At 46.7% G+C, this 27,138-nt stretch overlaps 1 protein-coding gene across 1 annotated transcript in view; it reads right to left on the bottom strand.

Annotated features, from left to right (window-relative positions):
* Positions 1–26,873, bottom strand: part of KCNQ3 (potassium voltage-gated channel subfamily Q member 3) — a 300,778-nt gene extending 273,905 nt beyond the window's left edge. Inside the window, exon 1 of the mRNA XM_036830813.1 lies at positions 26,346–26,873. Within this exon, the coding sequence (XP_036686708.1) occupies positions 26,346–26,737 (392 nt within the window). The 5' untranslated portion in view covers positions 26,738–26,873. The remainder of the gene's footprint in view (positions 1–26,345) is intronic.
* Positions 26,874–27,138: the final 265 nt, after the last annotated feature.

Genomic DNA, 27,138 nt, shown 5'->3' with positions numbered 1-27,138 from the left:
TCAAATAACATGCTCAGCGCTCAGTCATCCTCTCATAGTTCTCACAACTCCACGCCCATTTTACAGACTGGGAAACCAAGGCTTGGAAAGGCAAAAGGATGGGCTGGTGTCATGGGAAGTGGTGGAGTGGAGACTTAGACCCCAGTCCCAAAGGCTCTTAACCGGGGCATTACACCGTCACATTCGTGTCACTGTCACTTCATGGAGAAGTGAAGAGTTGGCTTTTCAGAAAGGAAGAGAAGAGTCAGGCCACATCTGGGAGGATGACAGGTGGCACGGAACAAAGGCACAGAGGAGGAGAGACCATGAGAAATGGCAGGGGCGGCTCTCTGGCCTGGAAGCACTTTCTTCTCTGCATCCCACTGCCCATCACATACAGCTACCTGCCCTGTCTCCCCCGTGACTCTGAGTCCATTGTGGGCAGAGACATATTACCTTCCAGGTCTATGTCCCATACATCTAGCACAGTGCCCACCATAAATATTTTTGAGTGAAAATGACTGAATGAGTTAACTGGAGCATGGTGACCATGTTAAAAAGAAATAAGAAAAAGGCTCCACTAAGCAGTAAGGCCATGAAGACATCTTCCCCAGACTTCCAAATCAAATGAGTTAATGACTATGTGCCAGGCATTTCACATACAGAATCCTATTTAAACCTTACAATGACCCCATTTTACAGATGAGAAAATAGGGACTCATAGGGATGACCTCAGTGGCCCAAAGTCATATAGTTAGTAAAAGCTTGATTTAATCCCAGGGCTCTGTTTTGGAAACCAGAGCTTGGCTATTTTTCTCCATTCCCTCTCTGTTTGCCTGTAAAACATTCCATGATTTTCCAAGCAAGAAGTCTGTCTTCCATGCACCTGTGGTCCAGGTACTCTGCACGATGACAGGCACAGAGCAGTGCACTCCATGGGCATTTACAGAGTTGAACTACACTTACTCACCCATCTGTCCAAATGCTGATCTCTTTACAGGACGAGGGCCTAGAAGGGACAAGCAGGTTACTACTTTACTCTCAAAGCAAGAAGAGCACCGGATGACCTTCTGGTGCATGTTTATTCCTAAAGGCTTTAGAGCAGCTTCCACAATCCCCATCTCAGCGTTGATCCACCAATCTTCAGCTCCTGTCAAGGCAACACTTTAATGGTGGCCAATGAGATTAGTATCCAATTAATAACTAAATTAGGAAGTGCTCTATGAAACAGCTTGGCAACTACATCAGGGCACACATTACCTTGACCTAAGGGCACCCTGCCTGGAAATGGGCAGAGCAAAGGTACTGAAGAGATGGCGCTCAGGAGACCCAGGTGTCCTTTGCCACTAGTAAGCTGTGTGTCCTTAGGCACACCCTCTCCCCGGTCTGGGCTCAGGTTCTTCAACCCAAAGGCCTCTTCCAGCTCCAAAATTCTATAGCTGTGGGACACCATTAAAGCCACGTGTCCACATGTCAGCAGAAACTCCCACGGAACGTGAACTTACTGGCACTTAACCCACCCATGGCTAACTCCAGGTAATTTCCAGAGGATTTATTGCAACTCTGAAAGCTGTTTTGTGAGGAAGCCATGTATATTCAATACTGACAGTGCAAGAGGCAAGTTCTCTATCTCCAAGCCCATAAATCATCCAGGGTGCCAGGAGGACAAAAACCTCCAGCGGCTTGTTACAAGTGGGCTGCCTCCCAGACAGAATTTAGGATTTATAAAAAGCTATAAAAAACACATAGGAGATGAATTTAAAGCCAGAACGTGTGAGTGGTACGTGTGGGACAAAGCGTGTACGTACGTGGCCTCAAGGAATCAAAGTAGAAAAGTCGGAGAGGAATATCCACGTATCTAATCAAAAGGATTGTGACTTTTTGTCCAATCCCATGCAACACACATTTCCTGAGCCCTTCCTAGGATCAGACTCCCTGCTGGAGGGAAATGAGATGATTGAGTCAGATGAGACCTGGCCCTGAACGAGCTTCTGCACGTGGCTGTCACTTTCTCCTGTGTGACGGAGTCCATCCTGGAGTCCGAGGATGCTCCGTGAGCTCCTCTACAAAAATGAGAACAAAACACTACATCACGGAGTGGTCTGAAGGCGCCATAAGGGAACGAATTAAGAAAACGATTTTTAAAAATTAGTGATAATGTGACTAAAAATAACTCTAACACAGGGCAGAATGAGCAGGAAAGGATCATAATAAAGATACATTTTAAAAAGATGCTAAAGGTTTCTGGGAGAGGGATATGGAGAAGACAGTCTCAGAAAACCAGAAAAGAAGAGAGGAGAGAGAAGGTGGGGTGGGGGGAAGGACCACCTGTGACGGGCGGACAGGAGAGAATGCAAGAGACGAGGAGGAAAGAGAGGTCACAGATAAAGGAACAGAGGGCGCAGACAGTGGGAGAAAAGAGAAGAATAAAAGAGAACATAAACCATAAGGGATCTGAGATAGAACAGGAAATCAATAAAAATGCCTGAAGTTGATTCATCAAAAGACAGCAGCACCAAGCCCGTAACTGAGAGGCATGGCGAGAACCGCCAGGGGGTCTGGGAACAAGCAGAAAGAGAAGGCTTTGCCTCTGCAAGTGGTATAGGGAAGGTACAGGGCGGTGTAGGGCTGTGGCTTTCCATTTTAAACCTGCGAGTACCATTTGGGGTTTGAGTTACATGCATGTATTCCTCTGATCAAAATAAAAATAACTGAAAACATTTTTAAGGAATGGGAAAGGAGGTACACGCCGGACACTGCCCTCAGCAACTTCAAAATACTATCTGATTCGTCATCCCAGGAACCCTGCAGCGCAATCAAATCCTCCTTTTATTTTCCATTTAACTGCACCTACTTCATGCGGTGGTTGTGAGGATTAAAAGAGATAACATAGGTAAAGCATCTGGAGAAGTGCCTGGTGGGCTGTAAATGACATCCGGTGAAATCTATCGTCAAAGATTTTGACAAGCTCTCCTCCCTTTTCTTGGGATCACCTCTATCCCCTGTTCTGCAGCAGCTGTCATGCTCTCTCGTGACCCATACCCCCAGGACACAGGTTGGAAAGGGGGATCCAGCAGTGGGCACCCAGGTTCCTAACTTGAAAACTAAAGAAGAAAAGGGCAGTCTCTCTCCAGGGACAGAGAGACATAAAGTTCAGATGCTGTAGGTGACCATGGTTCCTACCACGCGGAAGGAGTCTGCAGAAAGACAAGTGCGGATGACAGCTCATGTCTGGGCAGTCCTCCAGTCCCTGGCTCCAGGTGTTCTTGGCCCCAGGTAAAGCTCCCCTCCTTGCTTGGTCCTGCTCTTGATCTCCTTTGGGATCCACGAGCCAACAAGCTCCCTGGGACTCCTCAGCTGGTTCAAACGGGGCTGCCTTAATGGCCTCCAAAAATGTGAAGACGATCCAAAAGACAACAACGTGTAGGTCTCTCCAGGGGCCTCTAAGAACAGGTGGCTGAGCCCCAGGGCTCCTGATGTGGAAGGAGAAAGATGCAAAAAAAAAAAAAAAGGAAGACTGTGCACTCAGGGGATTCTACATCTGGAATGCTGTTATTTTATAGCTAAGGAGAAACTCAGCAAAGCAATCTCTGGTCACAGCTAGCAAACTATACTTTGCATTTCCATCTTTCCAACCCACGATCTGTGCCATTTGGATTTCATGGTCTAAAAATATCTCCCAAACTTCCAAGTATGTTGGCATGAGCTGGTGGACTCAAATTTTTAATCCATTTGCAAATGTTTTTACACAGCTCTTTTCTGCCCCCCTCAAATTCTATTTCTTGCTGAATCACTTCCATCATTCAATTTGACATTTATTATGAGCAGGAAGGAAATCATCTTGAACACAAATGTAAACCTTGGCCCTGAAGGATGCTGAAGGCTTCAGAGGGCAGGTGAGAGAAAGAAGGGCCCTGCTGGTCAAACAGTGACGTGTGCTGTCACTGGTACTGTAGGGAGGGTGCAGGCTTGAGAGTTGGCATCTGGCTGTGTGTGACACTGAGCAAGATACTGGACTTCTCTGAGAGTGTTTTTTTTAACTACAGAGAGGGAACAATGCAATTCAGTATAGCAGAGATGCTGCAGAGATGCAGTGGGTTAGAATGCCATGTGCACCTCCAAGGCCAAGGCTTAATAAATGACCTCATTCTGAATTGTAGCCGCCATCTTGGAACAGCTAAGGACCACATGTAGCCCTAAACCCCAACCCTTCTCCACCCAGCAGCAAAGTCATCCTTACAAACACAAATCTGATCCTGCTACACCCTGCTGGGAAACCCAGTGGCCTTGGGGACAGACTTAAATGTTTACTGTGGTCTACACAGCCACGTCCAATTCCCTACCTCCACCACACCTGCCTTTCCAAACACCTGTCTCTCAGCCTGCAAGCAGGTATTCCCACTCCAGCTCACATGGCTTAGCCTTTGATTTCAGGCCCTGAGAAACGGCCACTTCCTTCCCCTCTCCCACTTCTCCAGACCCCTACTCGTGTTAGAAAAATGACTGCAGATGCTCCAGATCTCACACCCTCACACCACACCACCCACAGGAGAAGACACCTCTTCTGGGATTCTCTCCAAAGTCCTCAGATCCACCCTCTCCTCCCACCAGCTCTGATCGGGTGACATGTACTTTCCTGTACCCACCACGGGGGCCAGAGGAGGCGTGCTGACTGGATGATTCCAAACAGGGCCCGCCTCTGGAGTCAGGCATGGAGTTACTCTTAACCAAACAACATGGTTAAGAATAGGGTGGGATATGGGCTTCCCTGGTGGCGCAGTGGTTGAGAATCCGCCTGCCAATGCAGGGGACACGGGTTCGAGCCCTGGTCTGGGAAGATCCCACATGCCGCGGAGCAACTGGGCCCGTGAGCCACAACTACTGAGCCTGCACGTCTGGAGCCTGTGCTCAGCAACAAGAGAGGCCGCGATAGTGAGAGGCCCGCGCACCGCGATGAAGAGTGGCCCCCACTTGCCGCAACTAGAGAAAGCCCTCGCACAGAAACGAAGACCCAACACAGCCAAAAATAAATAAATTAATTAATTAATTAAAAATTACCTTTAAAAAAAAAAAAGAATAGGGTGGGATAAAGTCCCCAAAGGGAAATCAGAGAATGGTGGGAGAAACGGGGGCTACACATAAGAGGCAAATGATCGACACCAATTCCCACTGGCTTAAGCGAGGGGCAGGGCCAGAATCATGGAAGGTCAGAGCCAGTGAAGGCCTTACAATTTTACAAAAAGGAAAAGTAAGGTCCATCATGGGCCCAAGACTCGCCCGTGTTCACACCAGGGCCACCGCCAAGTGTCCAGACCCCCACCCCAATGCTCTGCCCAGTGAATTACGACAGTGCTCCCCCGCCCCCCAGAAAAACATCTTCATTATTCAATCCATGTCGCACTCAGCAGTGCCAGCCACAGACTTCATCACAGAAGATGCACGGAGTGGTTTATGAATAGGAAATCTGAGCACCACGGGGCTCAGAGTGGCCGACTTCACACCATCTCCCTGAGGCAAAGAACCACAAGGCAGGTGCAGAGTAGGTGAGAGGCTGGAAGCTGAAGAGCAAGAAGGAACATGCTTGGTCCTTCTCCACCAAGAACCATCTCACACCCCAACTTTCCCTCCACTCCTAAGCACCGTCCTCTTGTCTCTGCCCCTCTCTGGGCACCTGGAACAGGGAAAGGGATGAAAGAAGAAAAGCAGCATTGCAAGGGGGTATAAAGGACGGAGACTCTTTCCGAGAGGGATGGAATTCAACCTTTCCACAAGGCTGGACCACAACAGGTCAATTCTTATTGACTTGTTTATTGCCGTGTCCAAGCACAGACAACTACTGACTTAAAACCTGGATTAGGATACACACACCACAGACTCCGGCTGAATTCTGCTAATTGGCCGGGACGGTGGTAAGGAAATGGCATTTGAGCTGACCTGGCCCAACTAGAGCACAGAACCTTCACCGCAGGCCAAGCTCCTGGCGTACTTGTGGAGGCCCCACGCAAGTCAGCTGCGCTCAGCTTTCCAACAGCCACTTTCCATGCCCGCGTTCAGAGCTGGGTTTTGTTTGGAACTCAGCTTGGATGCTGCAAGGCCAAGGGGATTAGTTAACAGTGTTTGTTAAACACGGACCTCGTGGCCAGCATCATGCCTGGCACTGCTGATGAAAAGAAAACACATCATGCCTGGCTCTTGCCTATAACGGAGCCCTGATCTGGTTGGGATACTCAGGGCAAACCCTGCCAAGGCAGAGCTTAATGCAGGATGAATGGGGGCGCCAGATCCTTTGCAGCTCAAGGAGAAAAGCCCAGGGAAAAACTGGGAAGGGAAACATGGCTTGTACTCAGGCCCATGCAGGTTCCCATCCAGCTCCATGGCCTACCAGCTGTGTGTCCCTGGACAAGTCACCTAACTTCTCTGAGCCTCCACTTCCTAACGTCCACATCAGGTCACAGTGAAAATAAAATCATGAGATAGGGCCAGAATAATATATAAATAACAGGAACTTCCATTTAACAATGCTTGCTATGCGTCAGTGCTGTCCCAAGTGCTTTACAGAAGTTAACTCACTTTATTCTCTCAACACCATAAGGAAGGAAACATGAGCATCCCCATTTTGCAGATGAAGAAATGGAGGCCCAGAGGGATAAAGGAACTGCCCAAAGTTATTCAGCTAGCAGTTGGTCATCTTAGTGCCCAGGACTCACACAGTCCTTCCTCCCCACTCCTTGCCAAAGAGCAATGGATGAAATTGGCTTGAGGTGTCAGAGATACTCAGAGAAGCTGGGTCATGGTGAAAAGCATTAATGTGGCTTTGTGCACCCATGTTCACAGCAGCACCATTCACAAGAAACAGAAGGTTGAAGCAACCCAAGTGTCCACTGATGGATGAATGAATAAACAGAATGTGGAACATACATATAATGGAATATTAATTCGGCCTTTAAAAAGGAAGGAAATTTTGACGAATGTTACAACATGGATGAACCTTGAGCACATTATACTAAGTGAAATAAGCCAGTTACAAAAGGACAAATAGTGTATTATTCCACTTATATGAGGTACTAGAGTAGTCAAATTCATAGAGACAGAAAGTAAAATGGTAACTGCCAGGGGCTGGGGGGAGGGAGGAATGGGGGGGTTAGTGTTTCACGGTGCTACAGACTGACTGTGTCCCGTCCCCAAATTCCTATGTTGAAATCCTAGCCCTCAGTGTGAGGTAGGGCGTTTGGGAGGTGATTAGGTCATGAGGGTGCAGCCCTCATTAATGGGATTAGTGCCCTTATGAAAGACACCCCATAGAGCGCCCTTGCCCCTTCCACCATGTGAGGACACAGCAAGAAGCCCTCTTTCATGAAACAGGAAGAAGGCCATCACCAGATACCAAGTCTGCCAATGCCTTGATCTTGGTCTTCCCAGCCTCCACTACCGTGAGAAATAAATGTCTGTTATTTAAACCATCCAGTTTATGGTATTTCTGGTACAGCAGCCCTAATGGATTCAGACAAATGGGTGCAGAGTTTCAGTTTTGTAAGATAAAAACCTCTGTGGATGGATGGTGGTGATGGTTGCACATTAAACCATTGAACTGTACTCTCATGGCTAAAATGGTAAATTTTATGTTTTATATTTTACTACAATTAAAAAAATAATATGGCAAAAAAGGGCTGTACTTTTCCCACTTAGGTGGCCCACTATGACTCCCTGTTCCCTCACTTGGATTCATTTGTTCAGCTGGCATTTTTTTATATTTATATATTATTTATTTATTTACGTAGGCTGCACCAAGTCTTAGTTGAGGCACACTGGATCTTCACTGTGGCATGCAGACTTCTTAGTTGCGGCATGCATGCAGGATCTAGTTCCCTGACCAGGGATTGAACCCGGGCCCCCTGCACTGGGAGCATGGAGTCTTACCCACTGGACCACCAGGGAAGTCCCTCAGTTGGCATTTTTGAGCACCTGTGTGTTTACAGCAAGAATCCAAGAGGCCCTGACAGATCGTCATCATAACAGCAGACACATACCACTCTCGTTTTGTGCCCGGTGCTTTTCGTGTTTTACCTTGATTGACTCCTGTAATCCTCACAACCACGCTCTGAGGTAGGTACTATTCATATCCCCATTTTATAGATGAGAAAACTGAGATCCAGAGAAGTCAAGTGTAACCTGCCTGAGGTCATACAGTGGGAGTTCAGACCCCCGCGGCCTGGCTAAGACTCCCTGCTTCAACACACCTTCCCCACCTGAAACACAAGCCACGCTTTCATCCACACACGACCTCCCCATCCAGCCGAAGTGCCCAGGCTCCTGGAACAGCAAGCTCAGTGCCTGGAGAGGGTCTGTGTCCTGGTGATATCCCAGTAATGAATGCGCTGCTCTGTTGCTTCCGATGTCAGCATTTCCCAGCACTATTTTTTTTCCATATGGAATCAACAGGTCCCCAGCTTAATTTGTTCCATGCAGTGACACTAATTAATGTTCCAAACTCTGGGACATGGGGACTGAGGAGTGTGTGTGTGTGTGTGCGCGCGCGCATATATGTGATTTGTGTAACTTTCATTTTCCCCAACTTCTGAAATGATGTACGTGGGTATTTTACCTGAGCCAAACCGTTTCAGCCTAAAAAGTAATTTAGGCTTTCCTGAAGTCATAAAAACACTGTATTAACCCCACAAGTGTAATGAATCCTCCAGCCTCCTACATCTGTGTTTTTGCTTTGACTCATCACTGACAGTGTAAAACTGGGAATTGAGACCAAAGTATCAGCCAGAGAGTCATGGCCTTTGGAGGCTAGTGGTGCTCAACCGAGGGTGCTGCCACCTTCATTGGAACATTTGGAAAAGCCTGGGAGTGGTTGGGTTATTCCAACTCTGGGAGCTCTAATAGCACTTGTAGGCAGGGTCCAGAAAATGCTGAAAATTCTGCAAAATTGCGACTTTCCTGTCCAAAGAGAAACAATGTCATCCGTAACGCTAACAGCTTCTCCATCAGGAAACCCTAAAATGTATCCAACTACCTAATTTTTCAGGGAAGAAGAAAAGGCACAGAGACATGGAAGTTTCTTATCCCAGGTTGCACAGCAATTTCACAGTTTAAAAAAATCTGACCCCTCCTATTACATTTCCTACTTCATCCTCTCACCACCCAGCTATCTAACCTCCCACAAAAGAGCCTCCAGGTACAGCCACCAGGAAATAGTCACACCTTACTCAGCAGCAGCAGCATTTTTCATTTCCAAGGCTTTGCCTAAGTTGTTCCCTCTGTCTTCAGTCCTAACCCTGACCCTGACACCACTGCATCCTTTTATGCCTGGCTCAAAGGCGGCCTCCTCCAGGAAGCCTGCCAGAGTCCTATCTCGGAACCACCCCACAGCAGTCTGTCTGTATTTTGACTTCCAGCCTGTGTGCCCACCTGCCTTTGTATGAGAGTCGTTTGTTCCCATTACCATCAGTAGGATGGAGCCAACTATTTTACAGCCATTATGCCATCCTATGGTGACAGCGGTCTGGCAGGGCAGGTCCTATTATCCCATTTTTACTGATGAAGAATTTGAAGCTCAGGAAGGTGAAGCAATTTGCTGGAGGTCAGCAAATTTGCCACACAGGTGGCAAAGAGGATTTCCTCCCATACCTCAGAGCCCACGCCGCAGCTACGAGGGCACCCTGGCTTCCTGTGTGGTCAGGTGCATGTCTGCCTCTTGTCTGGACCATAAGGTCTTTGAAGGCGGGAACCACACCAATCCATCCATGCTTACCTTATGGCATTCCCTCCATAAAAGATGTCAAAGAGCCCGGCACAAGAGCCCCCCATCCCATCTCCTGGTCCAGGACCCCCTCATTCCCTTAGGCCCCCTCTGACCTGATACAAGCTCCCTCCAGGTACACGGTGAGTCAGGAGCAGGGCCACAGAATGAGAAGTCTCCTAAGGTTTCCAGCCTCCCACCCAACTTCAACAACCAACTGCAGTAACCACAGTAGCTTCGATCAGACAAAATAAATAACTTCCATTCCTTTTTTCTGGCTCAGCAGGCTGCTTGGGATATGGCAATGGGCAAGCCTCATCAGGGTGTCCAGGGGCTCCGGAACCTCCTTTCACACCCTCAACCGCTCAGGGTGGGAAAGGCAGTGGCGGACAACTTAGAAGCCCTCTCTGCAGAAGACCAGGCCAGCAGCCAGTCAAGCAGGACCTGGAGGCAGACATGACGGGGAAAGAAGACGATGATGATAATGCCAGCCGTCAGTCCCAGCCTCTGATACGGGCTCCTGGTGACCACAACATGGCAGGCGAGCAGTGTGTCTACCCAGAAGACATTCCTCCATCTTTCTCCTCCTAACGGAGTCTCATTTTGTCGGGTTGGCAATGTGCCAGACCCCAGGAAGTGGTTCAGGATGGGTCTAAGTCAATCACGGTAGTTCCCTTGGCCTTCACTTCATTGGTCCAAGGTAGAAGGAGCAGCTGACCCGGTGCTGGTCAATGATACATAAGGGAAAATGTACTGTCCCCTCGAATTGTGCCCCAGGAAGTGGTCAGAAGAGACCTGGCTCCACTGGCCCACCCAGACGATGGCACTGAACAACCGATGTGATCTGAACACCGTCTGTTGGGGAAATCATCATTTCATGGACATCACTTAATACAATGAGAGCAGATGAAAGAGTAGTAGAAAGAGCTAGACTAAACTTGAAGCTAGACGACCTGGGTCCAAACCTCAGCTCTTAACTGTGAGACACGGGGGACATGATCTCATCTGCCTGAGGCTGTTTCCATGTCTATGTAACAGGTTGGAGGACCTCTGTAAATACAGTGCCTCTGTTCACAGAGTCCAGCAATTTTTTTTTTTTAAATAGACTTTACTTTATAGAAGAGTTTTCCATTTACAGAAAAATTGAGACGACAGTACAGTGAGGTCCCATATAACCTGCACTCGGTTTCACCTATTATAACATCTTAGACTAGTATGATACATCTGTTATAATTAATGAACTGATACTGATACATTATTATTAACTAAAGTCCATATTATATTTTTTAAAATTATTTATTTATTTACTTATTTATTTATTTTTTATTTATTTTGGCTCTGCCAGGTCTTAGTTGCAGCATGCGGGCTTCTTAGTTGCGGCATGTGGGATCTTTAGTTGTGGTATGTGGGATCTTTAGTTGCAGCATGCGTGTGGGACCTAGTTCCCTGACCAGGGATTGAACCCCGGCCCCCTGCATTGGGAGCACACAGTCTTACCCACTGGACCACCAGGGAAGTCCCCATACTGTATTTAGACTTCCTTAGTTTTTAACCTACTATCATTTTTCTGTTCCAGGATCCCATCCAGAACACCTTATCTCATTCAGTTATCACATTTCTGGAAGCCCCTCTTGGCTGTGATAGTTTCTCAATCTTTCCTTGTTTTAGATGAACTTGACAATTTGGTGGCGCACTGATCAGGTGTTTTGTAGCTGGGCAAGTGTTTTCCTCAGCATCTCTGCTCCCTCAGCAAACTTGAGTCAGGCAGAAGAACGCTTTTCTTTATACACCTCTTCTTCCCTTTCCACATAAATTCCTTCCTTTCACCATGATAACAGAACTCACACATTCTAACAGAACTTCATCATGTCCAGAGCCTAACCTTAAGGCAGAAATTATGATATTAATTTCAACATTACTTTCATTGACTGACATCATTTCTATCTTAGCAGGTTTTTGAAAGAATGGAGAGGGAACAGCAATGTATCAGATACTGACCACGAGCTACAACCAGGCTTTGGACTATATTACTGACATTTCATTGAATCTTTGTAACAACCATGCGAATAAGCAAGTTCCATGTTACAGGTGAGGAAACAGGTTTAGGCTGGTTAAGTGGTTCCCTCAAGGTTACTCGGCTAAAACACAGCACAGCCAGGATTCAAAGCCAGGTCTTATCTGTACCCACTTCTGCTTCCATTACTTCACCTGCACACCTCTCAGGACTGGCCCAGTGTGCATTTACCCAAGACTGAGTATTTGGTGGGGCAGGTGTTGCATGAGACCCTGGGCTGCAAAGAATGAATATTTGCACGTACAGAAAGTACAGCTAGGAAACAATCTTCAGCCTCTTTAAACAACTCACCTCAAGGTTCACCCAATGCTAGGTTCTATGATCCCACTCTCTCTTGCATCAATTTCAACACTTTTCCTTTAGTGTGAGAATAAATCAGACCTCTGATGTCTAAATGTGTGACACAGTCATAGTCAGGGTTGTACATTACAAAATGAAGAAAGAAACAGTTTTTAACCTTATATGCATGATGAAATCTATTTCTTGTTGATGGAAATTCTCCCTGACTCATTTAAATGATGTTGACAGTTTTACTTGAGCCTCATGTAGACTGAGTATATGCACATATTAAAGTATCACACCACTATGCAATTATTTATTTATCTACTTGACTATGGACAGAAAGGGCAAAAACTAATATATTCATCCCTATATCCCCTGTTCCTAATCCAAGGCATGGCATCTTTTAGACCTGAAATCGATGTCAGCTGAATGATGAATCAGAATCCCTTGAGCTTGATGAGCAGATAGATATTTGGAGGCAAAGATGTTAAACGTAAAGGATGAAGATTTTCCTATGAGATTTCTTCCCAACCAAATAAGGTGTTGAAATCATGGTACCTAATTCCTAGACGAATTCAAGAAGAAATCTCAACATTCCTGCTAACATTCTGGAATCCTGAAGGTGGATGTTAATTACTTTCCCAGGAAACCAGAACTGAGGCAAATGGTGGAAGTCAGCACCACACTTCACAACCAGATCCTGCCATTTTCTCAATGAAAGATGTGTCTGTAAGAGCAACCGGAATACCTATTTTAATCTTCTTTTAAAAATGCGAATGTTTCTCACATTATAAATTAGATTCTTCATTCTTTGAAAGCATCACAAAAGGCACTCGGAATTATAGTGTCAGCAGGACTAAAGTTCTCCATGCTCATTTAAAATAACTCTCCTGTTTTATTCGGTAAGAATTACTAATATGTGAACACACCAGAATTTCAACAAGGATACGGCTCTATCCCCCAAAGGATAATGCAGGCAATGGCCTGGTTTCATGGTGCTTTTGAGACCTCTACAGCCCTGCACACAGTAAGAGTTCGAAAAGCGTAGCCATCGTGAGATACGAGGCGCTGAATCAACATATTTACAAATACTTTAAATTCACGTTTTTTTTTCCTGAATGACTTTCCTAAATGAAAAATTAATGAGGGGGAAAAAACACTACAGGATTACCACGACCCTGAGGCCACAAGACTTCCTTTACTTAAGAACCACTGGGAAAAAAAAAAAAACACAGAAACATTTGTGAACCACAAGTTCCAGTATTTTCTTCACTTCAGAATGAGACAATGTACAGCAGTTGCTGTCAATGCCCCCTCACTCTTCCTCAGCACCTTCTCCCAGCACCTGTTAAAGGTGGCCTTCCGCAAACAAATACCTTTGGCAAACGCCCCCATTTTTGTCTAAGGGGTTTCTCTGAGAGGTGATACCCCTGGGACCAGCCCTGAGCCAATGATGGATGGAGTCTGAGGATAATTCTGCACCGTTCTACACTGCGTTACAGGGGCCCCTGGGAGGACCAGCGTTCATTAACCCGCACGGTGACCTGCTTGATGATAAATGCATCCTTACAGTCTGCATTGTCTTTCGTGTCTTATTTCCCCACTTGCTCCAATTTTACTTATTTTTCCAATTTTTCTCAGAATCACCTCCTAAATCATGCATTCTCAATAGCGCTGGGTATTGCCTCCAAGGGGGCAAAGTTGGTTCTTGGAGGGTGGGGTGGGGAAAAAAAATCTTACTCTCTTTATATATGGAGCCTGGAGCCCAGACATAAATACAGTACATAGAGGATACACAGTATACCTGTGGTATTAAAACATCATGGGTGGGCGCAATCAGGGAAAAAAGCATCCAAAAAGACTCCTCAAAGGGGAGATACTGAAAACCAGATTGCACGACTGTGCGTTAAATAAACCACTTGCGCTGAGCACCTTGCCTCAGGGAGCTTCCGGAGGGACACAAAGTAAGATGCAGTGGTAGCCTCCCCTGAGTACATCATGAGTTCATTCATTAAATCCTTTCAATGTGGGGCAGGGAATATTAGGGCCATTTATCAGATGAAACACTGGGGCTCTTACGAGTACAGTGACCTGTCGGAGACAACAGAGCAAACTAGCCCAGGACTCAGGGTGAGAGCTTGGGTCTCCTAGGGACTGGGCTCTCAGCCACACCTTAGAAAAAACATTAAGAGCGCTTAGCCCAACGTGGCACAGGGAAATAACTCTATAAATACCAGTGACTGTTATGAATGAAAACAGATCAGGTTTCCATGAATGGGCCAGATGATGGTGCTGCCCCACAGGTGACAGAATAATAACCCAAATGGATAAAAACATTAGTGATCACTGATATGCTGGTTTTGAATGCCCCAACTTAATGTTGGACTCAAGGGAGATCAGAGAGCATTTTATATGACTCTTGGCAGAGGGCTGGATTTGGGGGGTAGGGTGGAGAAAAGAGGATCAAGGCACAAGGAATTTCAACAGGAAGAGAACCCTCCTTGGCAAGAGGCCAGCTGGGGCCTGTGAATGGATGCCCGTATAGTCTGCACTTGGCTTTACTCTTCTGCTTATTTGATCCAGACCCCGAGACAAGGCAACCCAGAAAAGCCATGCTATTGGTAAGACTGCTCCATTGGTACACAGCCATCGGAAGACCACGAGGGAAAGCTGATGTGGCTGAATGGAAGCCAGCCTTGGAAGAAGAAGGTCTGAGTTCAAGTCCTCCCTTTGCCATCAAAGTGACCTTAGGCAAGTTTCTCACTGCCCTGGGCCTCAGTTACCTCTTCTCTACAGTTCTAATGGTCTCTGATTTTTGTAACCTGCCAAGTGCCTCTCTCCAGGTTCGTAAATCCCCTAAACTGCTGTTTAGCCTGATCAGACTTGCTGGTTCCTAAGGTTTCATTTTCTGGACTGGCCTCACTAGGTGGAGAAACAGCTGAAACTGATATACGTGGGGTGAGATAAAGCCGAAGCTGGGGTTTTAGCAACGGGCAGGAGGAGTAGGGAGATCCACAGTGAGATAGTGCTGAGTGATTTTCCATTAGTGCAGATGGCCTGGACCGGATGAACACATTCCCTTGGCTCAATATTTTCAAGTCACGTTGGATAATATTTCACCCCATCCCCTACAAAAGACATCCATAAAGGTAGAGATGGACTTGAACCGCTATGGCAGGTTTACCAAAAAATCTAATGGCAAAGAAACTCCATGGACAGGCTCCTGAGATACAACACTGGCTTAGTTAGAAAAAACAGATTTGGCGAATTTGTAAGAAGGGCCCTGCTGTAACAGCCATTTGGCTAATACTTCTAAAGCAAGTGTCCTGGCAGCACTGCCCAAGAGGGAATATAATAAACTACAAAATGATGTAAAAATGTTGGTTATTATTGATATCTTGGTTTTATATGCCCCAACTCAGCTGTTATACTCTTACAGGGTCCAAAGGATCTTACGTCTCTTGAAGGAGGGGAGGATGAAGAAGAGGAAAAGGCGATCCTGAGGAAACCCTGAGGTCTTCAGCACGGACAGAAGCCCACCTCAGGAGGAAGCCAAGCAGAGCCTATGTACAGGACGCCCCATGAGCCAACCGCATAAGTATTTACTCTTGTTCTTCATAAACTACATGCGAGAAGCAATCTTGTTCCCGAGTTATAACCCAATTTGTTCTCTTCAGAAAACATTTCAAACAAAACCCTCTATCCCTTCTGTGGCAGAATGAAAAGTTCCATCCAACAAGGGTACAACTGGATGGGATCTGATTTGCATCCTATGACACCTGCCAAACTAGAGGTGACCTGAAACCTCGGTATTGACTGCTGTCTTGTCATCTCCAAACCTCTTTCTCTTCATTCTCCTAAAAGGCAATCAACCTAGGGAAGCCAACATCCCTGGAGCACACGTACTAAGTCATACCGTTAATGGGTTCCCGATTAAAATACCCAGTGATGTTCAGGTGATGCAACACAGACAGAAACGTGGCAAATCTGTCCCTGGGCAAATGCCCAAACCCAAAACCCAACTGTGGGACCTGTCTGCTCCTCGTACAGCTTTCGGAAGATGCTACCTCAGAATGCCGCTCCCTCTGTACTTTCCAAAGTGCTTCCTCACACGCTGCCTCATGGGATTCTCCATCAATCCTACACGGTAAGTATTTGCAGACTGTGAGACAAGGGAGGTGTCTGAATCACACATCTTCAAACGACTTACCCAATGCATTTCTGACAAACTCACAGCCATCTCCAGCCATCCCACACCAGAACCACATATCACGGTGTCTAAAATGGGTTTTAGTCAATCCAACTTTGAAGACCTTTCCCATGCTTCCCTTCACACTGCTCTGTGGTCCAAAGATGCACCAAATCTTGTTTTCATTAATGTCAAAACTTCGAAACCCAAGCCAAAAAGAGAAAGAGAGCAGGACCTTGATTGTCTGGAAAAGACCATAGGGTCACACTTGATTTAGGAACCTTTTAAACGTGGATGGAATCTTCTTAAATGAATACAGATGAAAGGGGGAACCTCCAAATAGTGCAAGAATAATAATTCAGTGTTCTGAATTATTAGTCCTCCTAGTAGGAGGGGGAGATGAATCGTCAATGGGACCGTCAGTAAATTCCTCCATCTTCTCCCCACTGCTTACACCTCCTTTGCAGAAGTCTCCCTTAACAAAGGAGACAACAGTGCCTTCCCCATTCTGCGTGCCTGCGTTCCTCATTTGCATGCTATTACTGCATTTGCTAGGCTATTTACATTTAGTCGTTTCCAGTCTCCACCTCCACAGGGAAAGAATTAGGCATGGCTCATCTCCCTCAACGTCCTGGCACGAAGCTTGGCATTTGAGTCAGTACGAGTGGCCTTGAAATGAATGACCTTAGCATTCTAAACTGCACCTTTCTCCTGGATGTTTCCCATCACCTGGACAAAGCACAGGGAACTATACTCAATATTTTGTAATAACCTATAAGGGAGAAGAAACTGAAAAGGAATATATATATACATATATATGTATAACCAAATCACTTTGTTGTACATCTGAAACTAACACAACATTGTAAATCAACTATACTCAATAAATTTTTTTTAATTAAAAAATTTTTTAAATTAAAAACAAAAAAAACCCAAGGTGGAGAGGAACTTTGAGGCACGGTCTATACAGAATCCATGAATCTAAGAAAGCCCCTTCAGCTCAGCCAATGGTTTTCAGGCCTGGCTTCATATGAGAATCACTTAACAGTGATGCCTGGACCCCACAGAGCAATGGTATCAGTTTCTGGGGTGAGGCCTTCATCTGTATTCATGTATGTGCTCTGTGCTGTTTGGGTGTGTTTGGTCTTCTTTTTTTTTTTAAAGTATTTTTAACTTTTTATTTGAAAATGTTTTTAATTAGAAGGGTAATATAATCCACACATATAAGCTTTCCCTAGATTTTCCAAGTGTTAATATTTTTGTCATGTTTTCTTCCTTCTCCCTCTTCCCCTGTGCATGTATTTGCCATGTTTTCTTCCTTCTCCCTCTTCCCCTATGTATTTGCCATGTTTTCTTCCTTCTCCCTCTTCCCCTGTGTATGTATTGTGTACACATACAATCACACTTACAGAGTCTGTATGTGTGCTGAACCACTTGAAAGTAAGTTGCAGATATCATGACACTTCACCACTAAATATTACAGCACACGTCTCTTGAAAAAAAAAAAAACCTTCATCTGCATAACCGAAATGCAATTATCATACTCAAGAAATTAAATTTGGATATATATTGTCATCTCATATGGAATCCCTGTTCAAATTTTCTTAATTGTCCCTATAATAATATCTTTTATTGTTATTTTTTTAATTCAGGATCCAATCAAGAATCATGAATTGCATTGGTTGGTTTGTGTTTTTTCCAGCTTTACTGACATATAATTGACATATAACATTGCATAAGTTTAAGGTACATGATGTGGTGATTAAATATGCATATATATTATGAAATGATAACCGCAATAAGGTTCATAAACACATCCAACACCTCACATAGTTGATTTTTTTTTTTTTGGTGAGAATTTTTAGGATCTGCTCTCTTAGCAACTTTCAGTTATACAACAGAGTTATTTTTAACTATAGTCACCATGCTGTACATTAGATCCCCAGAACCTATTCATCTTATAACTGGAAGTTTGTACCCTTTGACCATCTTCATCCATTTCCTGCACCCCCCAGCCCCTGGCAACCACCAATCTGATCTCTGGTCCTGTGTTCAATTTTTTTAGATTCCTGTATAAGTGAGATAATACAGTACTTGTGTCTCTCTGACTTATTTCTCTTAGCATAATGCCCTCAAGGTTCATCCATGTTGTTGCAAATAGCATGATCTGCTTCTTTTCTATGGTTGGAAAATATTCCATTTTTTTATATATATATATACCACATTTTCTTTATCCATTCATCCAACAATGGACACTCAGGTTGTTTCCAAATCTAGTCTACTGTAAATAATACAGCAATGAACATGGGACTGCAAATAGCTCTTTAAGATACTGATTTCATCTCCTTTGGATATATATCCAGAACTGGGATTGCTGGACCATATGGTAGTTCTATTTTTAATTTTTTGAGGAATCTCCATACTGTTTTCCCATAGTGGCTGCACCAGTTTACATTCCCACCAACAGTGCGTAAGGGATCCCTTTTCTCCACATCCTTGCCAACACTCGTTATTTCCTGTCTTTTTGATGATAGCCATTCTGACAGGTGTGAGGTGATAGCTCATTGTGGTTTTATTTTGCATTTTCCTGATGATTAGTGATGTTGAGCACCTTTTCATGTGCCTGTTGGCCATTTGTATATCTTCTTGGAAAAATATCTATTCAGATCCTTTGCCCATTTTTAAAATCAGATTATTTGCTTTCTTGTTACTGAGTTGTATGAATTCTTTATATATTTTGGATATTAACCCCTCATCAAATACATGGTTGCAAATATCTTCTTCCCTACCATAGTTGCCTTTTCATTTGATTGATCGCTTCTTTTGTGGTGCAGGAGTTTGATGCAGTCCCACTTGTCGATTCTCAAGCATTGCACTTGGTTGTCATGTGCCTTTAGCCTCCTTGAACTGAAACAGCTATCCTCATCTTTGTTTGTTTTCATGACATGGACCCTTTGAAAGAGACCACGCCAGATATCTTGCAGGATGTCCCACCATTTGACTTTGACTTTGTTATTTCTTCATGATTAGATTCAGGTCATTTTAGGCACGACTGCAGGTATGTTGTAAATTTCCACTGAACTATTCAGGAGGAAGGTAGGGTCAGTTCGCCTCATTATACAGAAGCTGGATGGCTTTGGTTCAGGTGGAGTCTGCCAGATTTCTCTTAAGGTGCCTTCTTCCCTAGGTGATTCACACGTGTATCAAAGTCTGGGAAGCCTTGTTACTCCAAGTGTGGTCTGCAGACCAGCAGCACTGGTTTCCCCTGGGAACTTTCCAGAAATGCAGCTCTAAAGCGCCTCACCCTGGAAGGGAGAGTTTCCGTCCCTCTCTGTTACTCTTCTGGTGCATTGCCTTCTATAGAGGAGAACCGTGACATGGTGAAGAGAGCACCACCTCGCGGGTGGAGGACTCCTGCGTGATCCGAGCTCCACCACCGGAGTAGTTTCAGGCGCCTGGGCAAATCTCAGCATCTGTCATTCATTTATAAAAGAGAGACACTGGGTACCCTCCCTTCTAGCACGAAGGGCCACTTGATGTTAGCCCATTTCCTAGAAAGTAAATACGGGGCACCTGTGGTCATTGCCATTCCCAGCATACAGCCTCACTGCTGCCCAGAGATCTGATGTTGTGGGCTGTTGTTCACCCCTTACTTGACCTCTTCAATCTGCTTGAACAGTTTGAAAATGTCATAGGAAGGAAAGCCAGGAAGAAGTCAGGAAGTTCATAAAATGAGAAGAAAAATCAAATGAGATTATTAGAAAGGGGAGGGGGCATGGATTTTATGAGGGGGGGGTACCAGAAGAAGACAGATTAAATACGGTTGAGAGGGGAAGCAAAAATGAAACACTATTTACTGAAGTCTACAACGTGTTGGTGGAGGTCATGGAGAGGTCGTGACCACCGGTAGACCTGTCAGCTGGCTCCTCATCCCTCCAGTGGTGGGAATGAACTCTGCCCACTGTGCCCACAGTGGGAGCCATTTGCAAGGATGCAGCCTTGAGTGGGCATATGTTGTTGAGACCACCCGGACAGTGTATGTTACTGAACCCCGTGAAGGCCTCTATATAAACTTTTAAGATGCTGGCGGTTGGGTGTGGATATCTACCTGTCTTGCTGCCCAAGACAAGCCTCGTATGTAAGTTCTCTGCTTCTTAAACCCGCCACCTACTCATCCGGAGTGACCTGCCTCTTTCTTCGGTCTCTCCTTGCCCTCCATGTACCCGACCAATTTCAGATTTCACCTGGGGAACTCCTGAGGTTGCAAATCAACACAATGCAATGTTTAGGTGTTTAATATCATCGCCTTGATTAAATTTCACAACAATCCTGGGGGTGTAGGTATTATTATCTCCATATCAGAAATAAACCGAACTCCAGGGAAGTTGAGCAAATTGCTCCAGGTCACAAAGCAAGGAAATAGCAAAGTTGAATTAAACCCAGGTCTGACTCCAAAGACCATGCTCTTACCACTGAGAAAGCATGACACAATATAGATCACCTCACACCTGTCAGAATGGCTATTATTTTAAAAAAAACAAAAAACAAACAAACAAAAAAAACGAGACCATAAGTGTTGGTGAGGATATAGAGAAACTGCAAGCCTTACACATTGTTGGTGAAAATGCAAAATGGTACAGCTGGAAAAGAGTATGGAAGTTCCTCAAAAATTAAAAATAAAACTATCATGTGATCCAGCCATCCCACTTCTGAGTATTTACTCAAAACACTATTATCAGGGGATCAGAGAGCTATTAGCACCTCCATGTTCATTGAAGTACTATTCACATTAGCCAAGAGGTGGAAACAACCTAAATGTCCATCAACAGATGAATGGATAAAGAAAATGGAATACTACTCAGTCTTAAGAAGGAAATTCTGCAGTATGTGACAACATAGATGAACCTTTAGGACATTACGCTAAGTGAAATAAGCCAATCACAGAAAGACAAACATTGCACGAGTCTACTGATATGAGGCATCTGAGACAGTCAAATTCATAGAGTCAGAGAGTAAAATGGTGGCTCCCCAGGGCTGGAGGGAGGGGAAAGAGGGAGTTACTAACCAACAGGCATAAAGTTTCAGTTTAGCAAGAGGAGAGATCGGCTGTACAACTCTGTACCTACAGTCAACAATAACTTATTGTACACTTAAATATTTGTTGAGGGTAGATTTCATGTTAAGTGTTCTTACCACAATAAAATAAAAATTATTTGAAAAAGAATGAGAGTTTTTCAAAATCCTTGGTTCTCAATAATGAGAAGGAAACCTACAAAACTGAGGAAGAGAATGCAAAGAGGAAATTAGTGGAGTAAGGAAAAAAGTGAGGATGAACTGAGATGGTTAAGAAGACAAACACCTAGTGGGAAATGAGAAAGAATAAGATACATGGGGGCAGAAAAGGAAGAGAATGGGATGAATAGAGTCAGAGAAACAGAACAGTTGAGAGAACTGAATCCAGCAGTCCATCCCTTCTGTAATGAATTACAAGTTGTAGCACTGGCTGAGATGCTGTTCAAGGGATTCCTTACGCCTGGGCTGGGAAGTTGACCAGATGGCCAAACTCTGAGATTTCTTCTAATACTAATGTTATTATTAGATGATATTGAATATTATTAGGATATTATTAGAGGGAGGGGATATATGTATACATATAGCTGATTCACTTCGTTGTACCACAGAAACTAACACAACATCGTAAAGCAACTATACCCCAATAAAAAAAAGATATTATTAGAATACATGTTCTATTGGGGCAGAGATTAGACTGTTTTGTTTTGCTTGATTTTGTTTACTGCTATAATGCGAATGTCTAGAAGAGTGCCAGGCACAGCGAAGGCATTTCTATTGACTAACATTAACAACACAAATGACTATCTATTATTGAGCACTTCTTCTATGTAAGGTGCTCTTAGCTCCACAAGAGTCTATATTGATAACATTTTTTTAGACGAAGAAACTGAAACTCAGAGATCCAGCAACTTGCCCAAGAACATACCGGCTGTTAAGAGGCAAAGCAAGTTTGGGAAATCAAATTTCTCTTACTTCAAAGACTTGCTAAGACTCTGCTTTACTAAGGGGTCTCAGTGAGAGGCCAGTGTCTCTCCTCCACCTTGAGGACTGTAGCTCCTTTAGTCAATACGCTAGGTCCACCAGCCGGGCCCTTTACCTTCCAGAGCAGCTGCTGGGTCCTTGCGCCTCACCTTTCAGCCTTGCCTGCCCGACGTTCCAGGGGCCGGTCTACCTGAGAATGCAATCAGTGTGCATCTCTTGTGATCATTGGTGGGTCAACAGGTGATTGATTGATCATACGCAACTGGCCACGGAGAGGTGGTCAGGGTAGTGGGATGCTTGTATGGTGGCAGTCCGGCAATAATGCCAAGATGAGGCCAGCATCTTCCTACTAACAGGCTAGGAAGGGGGAGTCCCCAGACAGCCTCAGGACAGCCACAGTGGCAGGTGTGCTATGACTCTTAAGGAGACCCTATTTCAGAATCAACTAGTAAACACTTCGTGCCTAATACTGGGCTGATTTCATTCATACACACTACTTTCTTTAAGCCTAAAAAACACCCTGTGATGGGGTGGTTATCATTCTCAACTTACAGATCTCCCCCAACTTGGCTCATGCAAAGTCACAGAGGCTGAAGGCAGAGTCCAGATGTGAACTTCAAGTCCAGCCCCTTTTCTACAGCATCAGAATCCTTTTCAGCCATGCAGCTAAAGATACAGAGAAAGTGATCGGCCTTACTGGGGTCACAGCGTGGTCTCCCACCTCTCCCCTATTGTCCACTGGAAGACTTCTGAGACCTATTCTCATCATTAACGTTCCGTAATGCTGACTACTTATTATCGTTCTGAGAATAGTAAAACCACGCAGAACGAAGTCTGGGGGAACCTGAGAGTATGCGTTCACTCATCCGTTCAGCAAATGCTTACTGGGTAACTACCGTGAGCCCAGAAGCCTGCTGGGGACTGAGGTGGCTAAGACACCACACAGCCCTTCCTCAAAGTAGTTCTCAGTTCTGCCAGGGGAGATGAGCAAGCAGATCAGTCCAGTGCAAAATGCTATGCTTGGGGGTGCTGCCGAGGAGGGGCAATTCTAGCTCAGCTGGAGGGTCGGGGAAAAACCTCCCAGAGGAGGTGACATGAGAACTCGGCCAAGGTGAAAGTGAGTAGCCAGGAGAAAGCAAGGGATGGGCATTTAAGGCAAAGGGAGCAGGGGCGGCGGGGTAGGGGGGGGGACGGGTGCGGTCTTTGATTCTCACATTTGCTGTATCCTGCCTTTGGGATAGAAGGAAAAAACCACATCTCATGGGTCCGGTTCATTTTTTTTTTTTTAAAAAGCGTGCACTAGCCTGTGAGCCCACGGTCAGCCCAAATTCCTGGCTCGCCTTCTGCCATTAAGCACAGCCCAGAATAAGATAATGGCTGCTTTGAAGCAAGAATTTCAGTGCTTGCAAAATCCTGAATCATCAATGAAAGATATGGTTTTGTTCACTTAACCGGACTTCCTCCTCAGCTGGAGGAAGGATGTACAATGCCTCCACTAACGAGGTATGCTTCAATATCAGGAGCTCAAACCCAGCCCAATGGGTTTTCCTGTCTCATGCCCAATTAATCAGAATCCCAATACCACCGCCACCCCAGGCCATGTCGCGTTTCCCTAACACTGGGGTTCCCTGGCTTCTGAGCAGCCCCTGCTTTGATTCCAAACTCCATTCCCAGCCATTTGCCAGCCGGGAGCTATGAAGGGGAGGCAGAGGCGGGACTAAGAGTCCTCTGTTACCAATGGGGTGAGAGGCATCCAAGGACGCCTGGTAAAATACCCAGAGTCCCGCAATTGTTGGAAGAGGGTCAGAACTGGAATCCGGGCTCAAAAACAAGAGGTGACCCCCTGCATTCATATGTGAGCTCCAGCTACGTGATCCTGGACAAGTGGTGCTATCTGTTTTAGTTTTCGTATCTTCACCTATCAAATGTAGGGAACAATTCCCACATCATAGAATCACGGTGAGAATGAAATGAAATAAATGATTCGCCTGTGTGAAAGTGCCTTTCTCCTTCCATAGTTTGAAATTTTCCTGGATCCTCTCTGGGAAACTGAGACTACATACAGATTTTGGCATTCCCAAACCTGCTTCCAGGTGATGGAATAATTCTAGAGAAGGGTAACATTGAGGCCTTACCTATCCCTTCCCCAGACTGGTCAAGACAGGGCTGGAGCGCTGGCTGGGAAAGGTGGGAGGAGAAGAAAGAGGGAGCCCACAAACTCCAGTGGGACCCCAGGTTCGGAAGTCAGCCAACACGTACTGAACACCATTTACGTGCAAAAGGACATGTGAGGCTGTGTATGTTTGTGTGCACTCAAATAATTCGTGTGCCTTTTTCATTATCCCATATTCCAGTATTATCTTCAGTTCAATTTAACTAAATACAGCACTTGAGACAGAGACGAATATCTTTCAATCCCCTTTTACCACCTGAAGAAAGCAAATGGAAGAGCAACAATTGCTAACCCTTCTGTCCAGCCACTAACACCTGCAAATACACCACGCAGACATGAATGCCAAAGGCTGGACCGCCCCCCTCTGCGTCCCCCCCCCCCAGAACCCATGTTCCTGGCTGGATGTCCTTAGTTCCTCAGTTTCCGGAAGGCACCCTTTCCAGGCTTCGGTAACCTCTCTGATAAAACCTGTTGCCAAGCCTGAGGTCCTGTGCAGACGCCTCCACCTGGTGGCCAAAGCTGGAAAAGCCTTTCCAACCAAGGAAGATTGGCAGGTAGTGTTTAACTCCAAGGCTCCCCGAACTCCTTCCCACCACGTCGGTCATGGGTCAATTGGAGAAGGACAGAGAGGAATATCCATTGCTAAAGGCACAAGAAGGGTCAAGGTCTTGGCCGATGCCGCGCCAAAACCCTGGTAACGGTACAGACTCCTAAGAAGCAGTCATCAAGATGACTAAGCCACAGACGGAAGCAAGGGGTACCTGAAGTGCCCTGCCAGCCCTGAGATGCGTGCTGACAGCTGTGATTTCCCCTCCTGGAGAGAGGCCACCACTACCATCTTCGTCCTCTCCCCCAGTCCAGCAGGATTTTCTAGCCAGAGTGTCAGGAGCAGAAGAAGTTCCATCTTCCTTCCCACCACGCATTTACATCCTGCCTAGAAGGAGACTCTTTCCAGGGGGCAAACCTTCAGCCCAGGCCCCTTCACACTCCCGCTGCCCTTGCCCAGCCAAAGCAAGAGAAAGGCAAGCGGTTGAGGGGATATTAAGACCAAATTATGGAGATGTTTCAGCCAAAATGATCCCTGGCCCCCACCTACTGGCACTGTTAAGCCCTCACCCTTCAGTCTAGGCTTAGAGCCTGAGAATCACAATCAATCTCCCCCCATCCCTCTCTCTCTCATTAACTTCCCTAAAAAGAAACCTAAAACATGCATTTTGGACAGTCCAAGTCCCCAACTGGAGCAAACCACGTTCCATTCCATACGAGAATGGAGGCTTAAGAAGGTAGCACAAGCAAGCCATCGACACCCGCGCTCACACACACACACACACACACACACACACACACGCACACTCCACTGTGGGCAGTGTACCACTCCCATCCCCAACTCCAGGATGTATCATTTAAAGTCAGCAGCGACCCCAAGTAGAAGGGACCCACCCCGAGCAGAGCCACAGAGCGCATGGGAAGATCCGCTTTATCCCGTTCGACCTCCTCGTTAATTAGAAAAAGCACATAATTCTTTTAAGCTTGGATACCAACATCCGGAGAAGGTGCCATAACTGCGCACCCGCGCGCACACACACACAGGCCAAAGCGGTCTCCAAATGAGCTGAGGAGCCACGGTTGGATCTTTCAAGCCCTGGTGTCCAACACCCAGAGAGTGGTCCACAGACACACACACACCTACACAGCACAGGGCAGGCTGGTCTCCAGTTCGGCGGACGGGCGCCCCCGGACTTTGAAGCCTCACAGCCGTCCCCAGCTCCAGCCCACCCAACCCCCCCCCCCCACGAACCCCCAGCCACACGCCGCCTCCGACGGGCGCCCCGAGCGGCCCGGTACTCACACGAGCGCGTGGTAGAGCAGCGCCCAGCCCCGCGGTCTCTCGAGGGCGTCGTAGATCAAAGTTTGGATGCGTCGGTACTTGGCGTTGTTCCTCTTGACAGGGCGGCTCAGGGGGGTCTTGGCCAGGAGCCCGATGCCCTGCGGGGTCCTCCGCAGCCCCTCGTCGCGGCCGCCGCCCTCCAGCAGCAGGGTCCCGTCTTTGTCAGCTCCGGCCCCGAGCGCCAAGGTGACTTGCTCCACGTCGCCCGGCGCCAGCCCCACTTTCCGCTCCTCGTCGCCCGCCGCCGCCGCCGCGTCCCCTCCGGCCGGGTTAGGGGCCCCGCCGCCGCCGCCGCCGCCCCCGTCGCCGCCGCCGCCAGCCGCCCCCGCCGCCCTGCGCGCCTTGAGCCCCATCGGCCTCGCCCCCGCCGGCCGCTTCGCCTTCTCCGCAGCTGCTCCGGGAAGAAGGGGCGCTCGGGGTGCGTGGAAGAGGCGGCGGCGGCGGCGGCGAGCCCGGGAACTCCAATGCCATGATCCGCGCGCCCCTCCCCACCCCCCCCTCCAAAAGCAGGCTAAGGCGGGGCCCCGGGGGGCAGGGGGGAGGGGTCACATCCCGCGCGGGTCAACCGCGGGACCCCGGGGGGCGCGGGCCGCGGGCTGCGAGGGGCGAGCGAGGGCACGCGAGGCTGGCGCGGAGGCGCTAGGGCGCGCGGCGGCGGGAGCCCGGCACGGGCGCTCCGGGGCGGCGGCGGCGGCGGCGGCACCCGGGCCGGCGAGCCCGAGACAGCATCGCAGTTTATTTACAAGCCGGGTGC

Source organism: Balaenoptera musculus, chromosome 17 (genome assembly GCF_009873245.2).
Source record: "Balaenoptera musculus isolate JJ_BM4_2016_0621 chromosome 17, mBalMus1.pri.v3, whole genome shotgun sequence".
Taxonomy (NCBI): domain Eukaryota; kingdom Metazoa; phylum Chordata; class Mammalia; order Artiodactyla; family Balaenopteridae; genus Balaenoptera; species Balaenoptera musculus.
The sequence above is the reverse complement of the archived record's forward strand: the minus strand, read 5'-3'. Positions and strand labels throughout refer to the sequence as shown.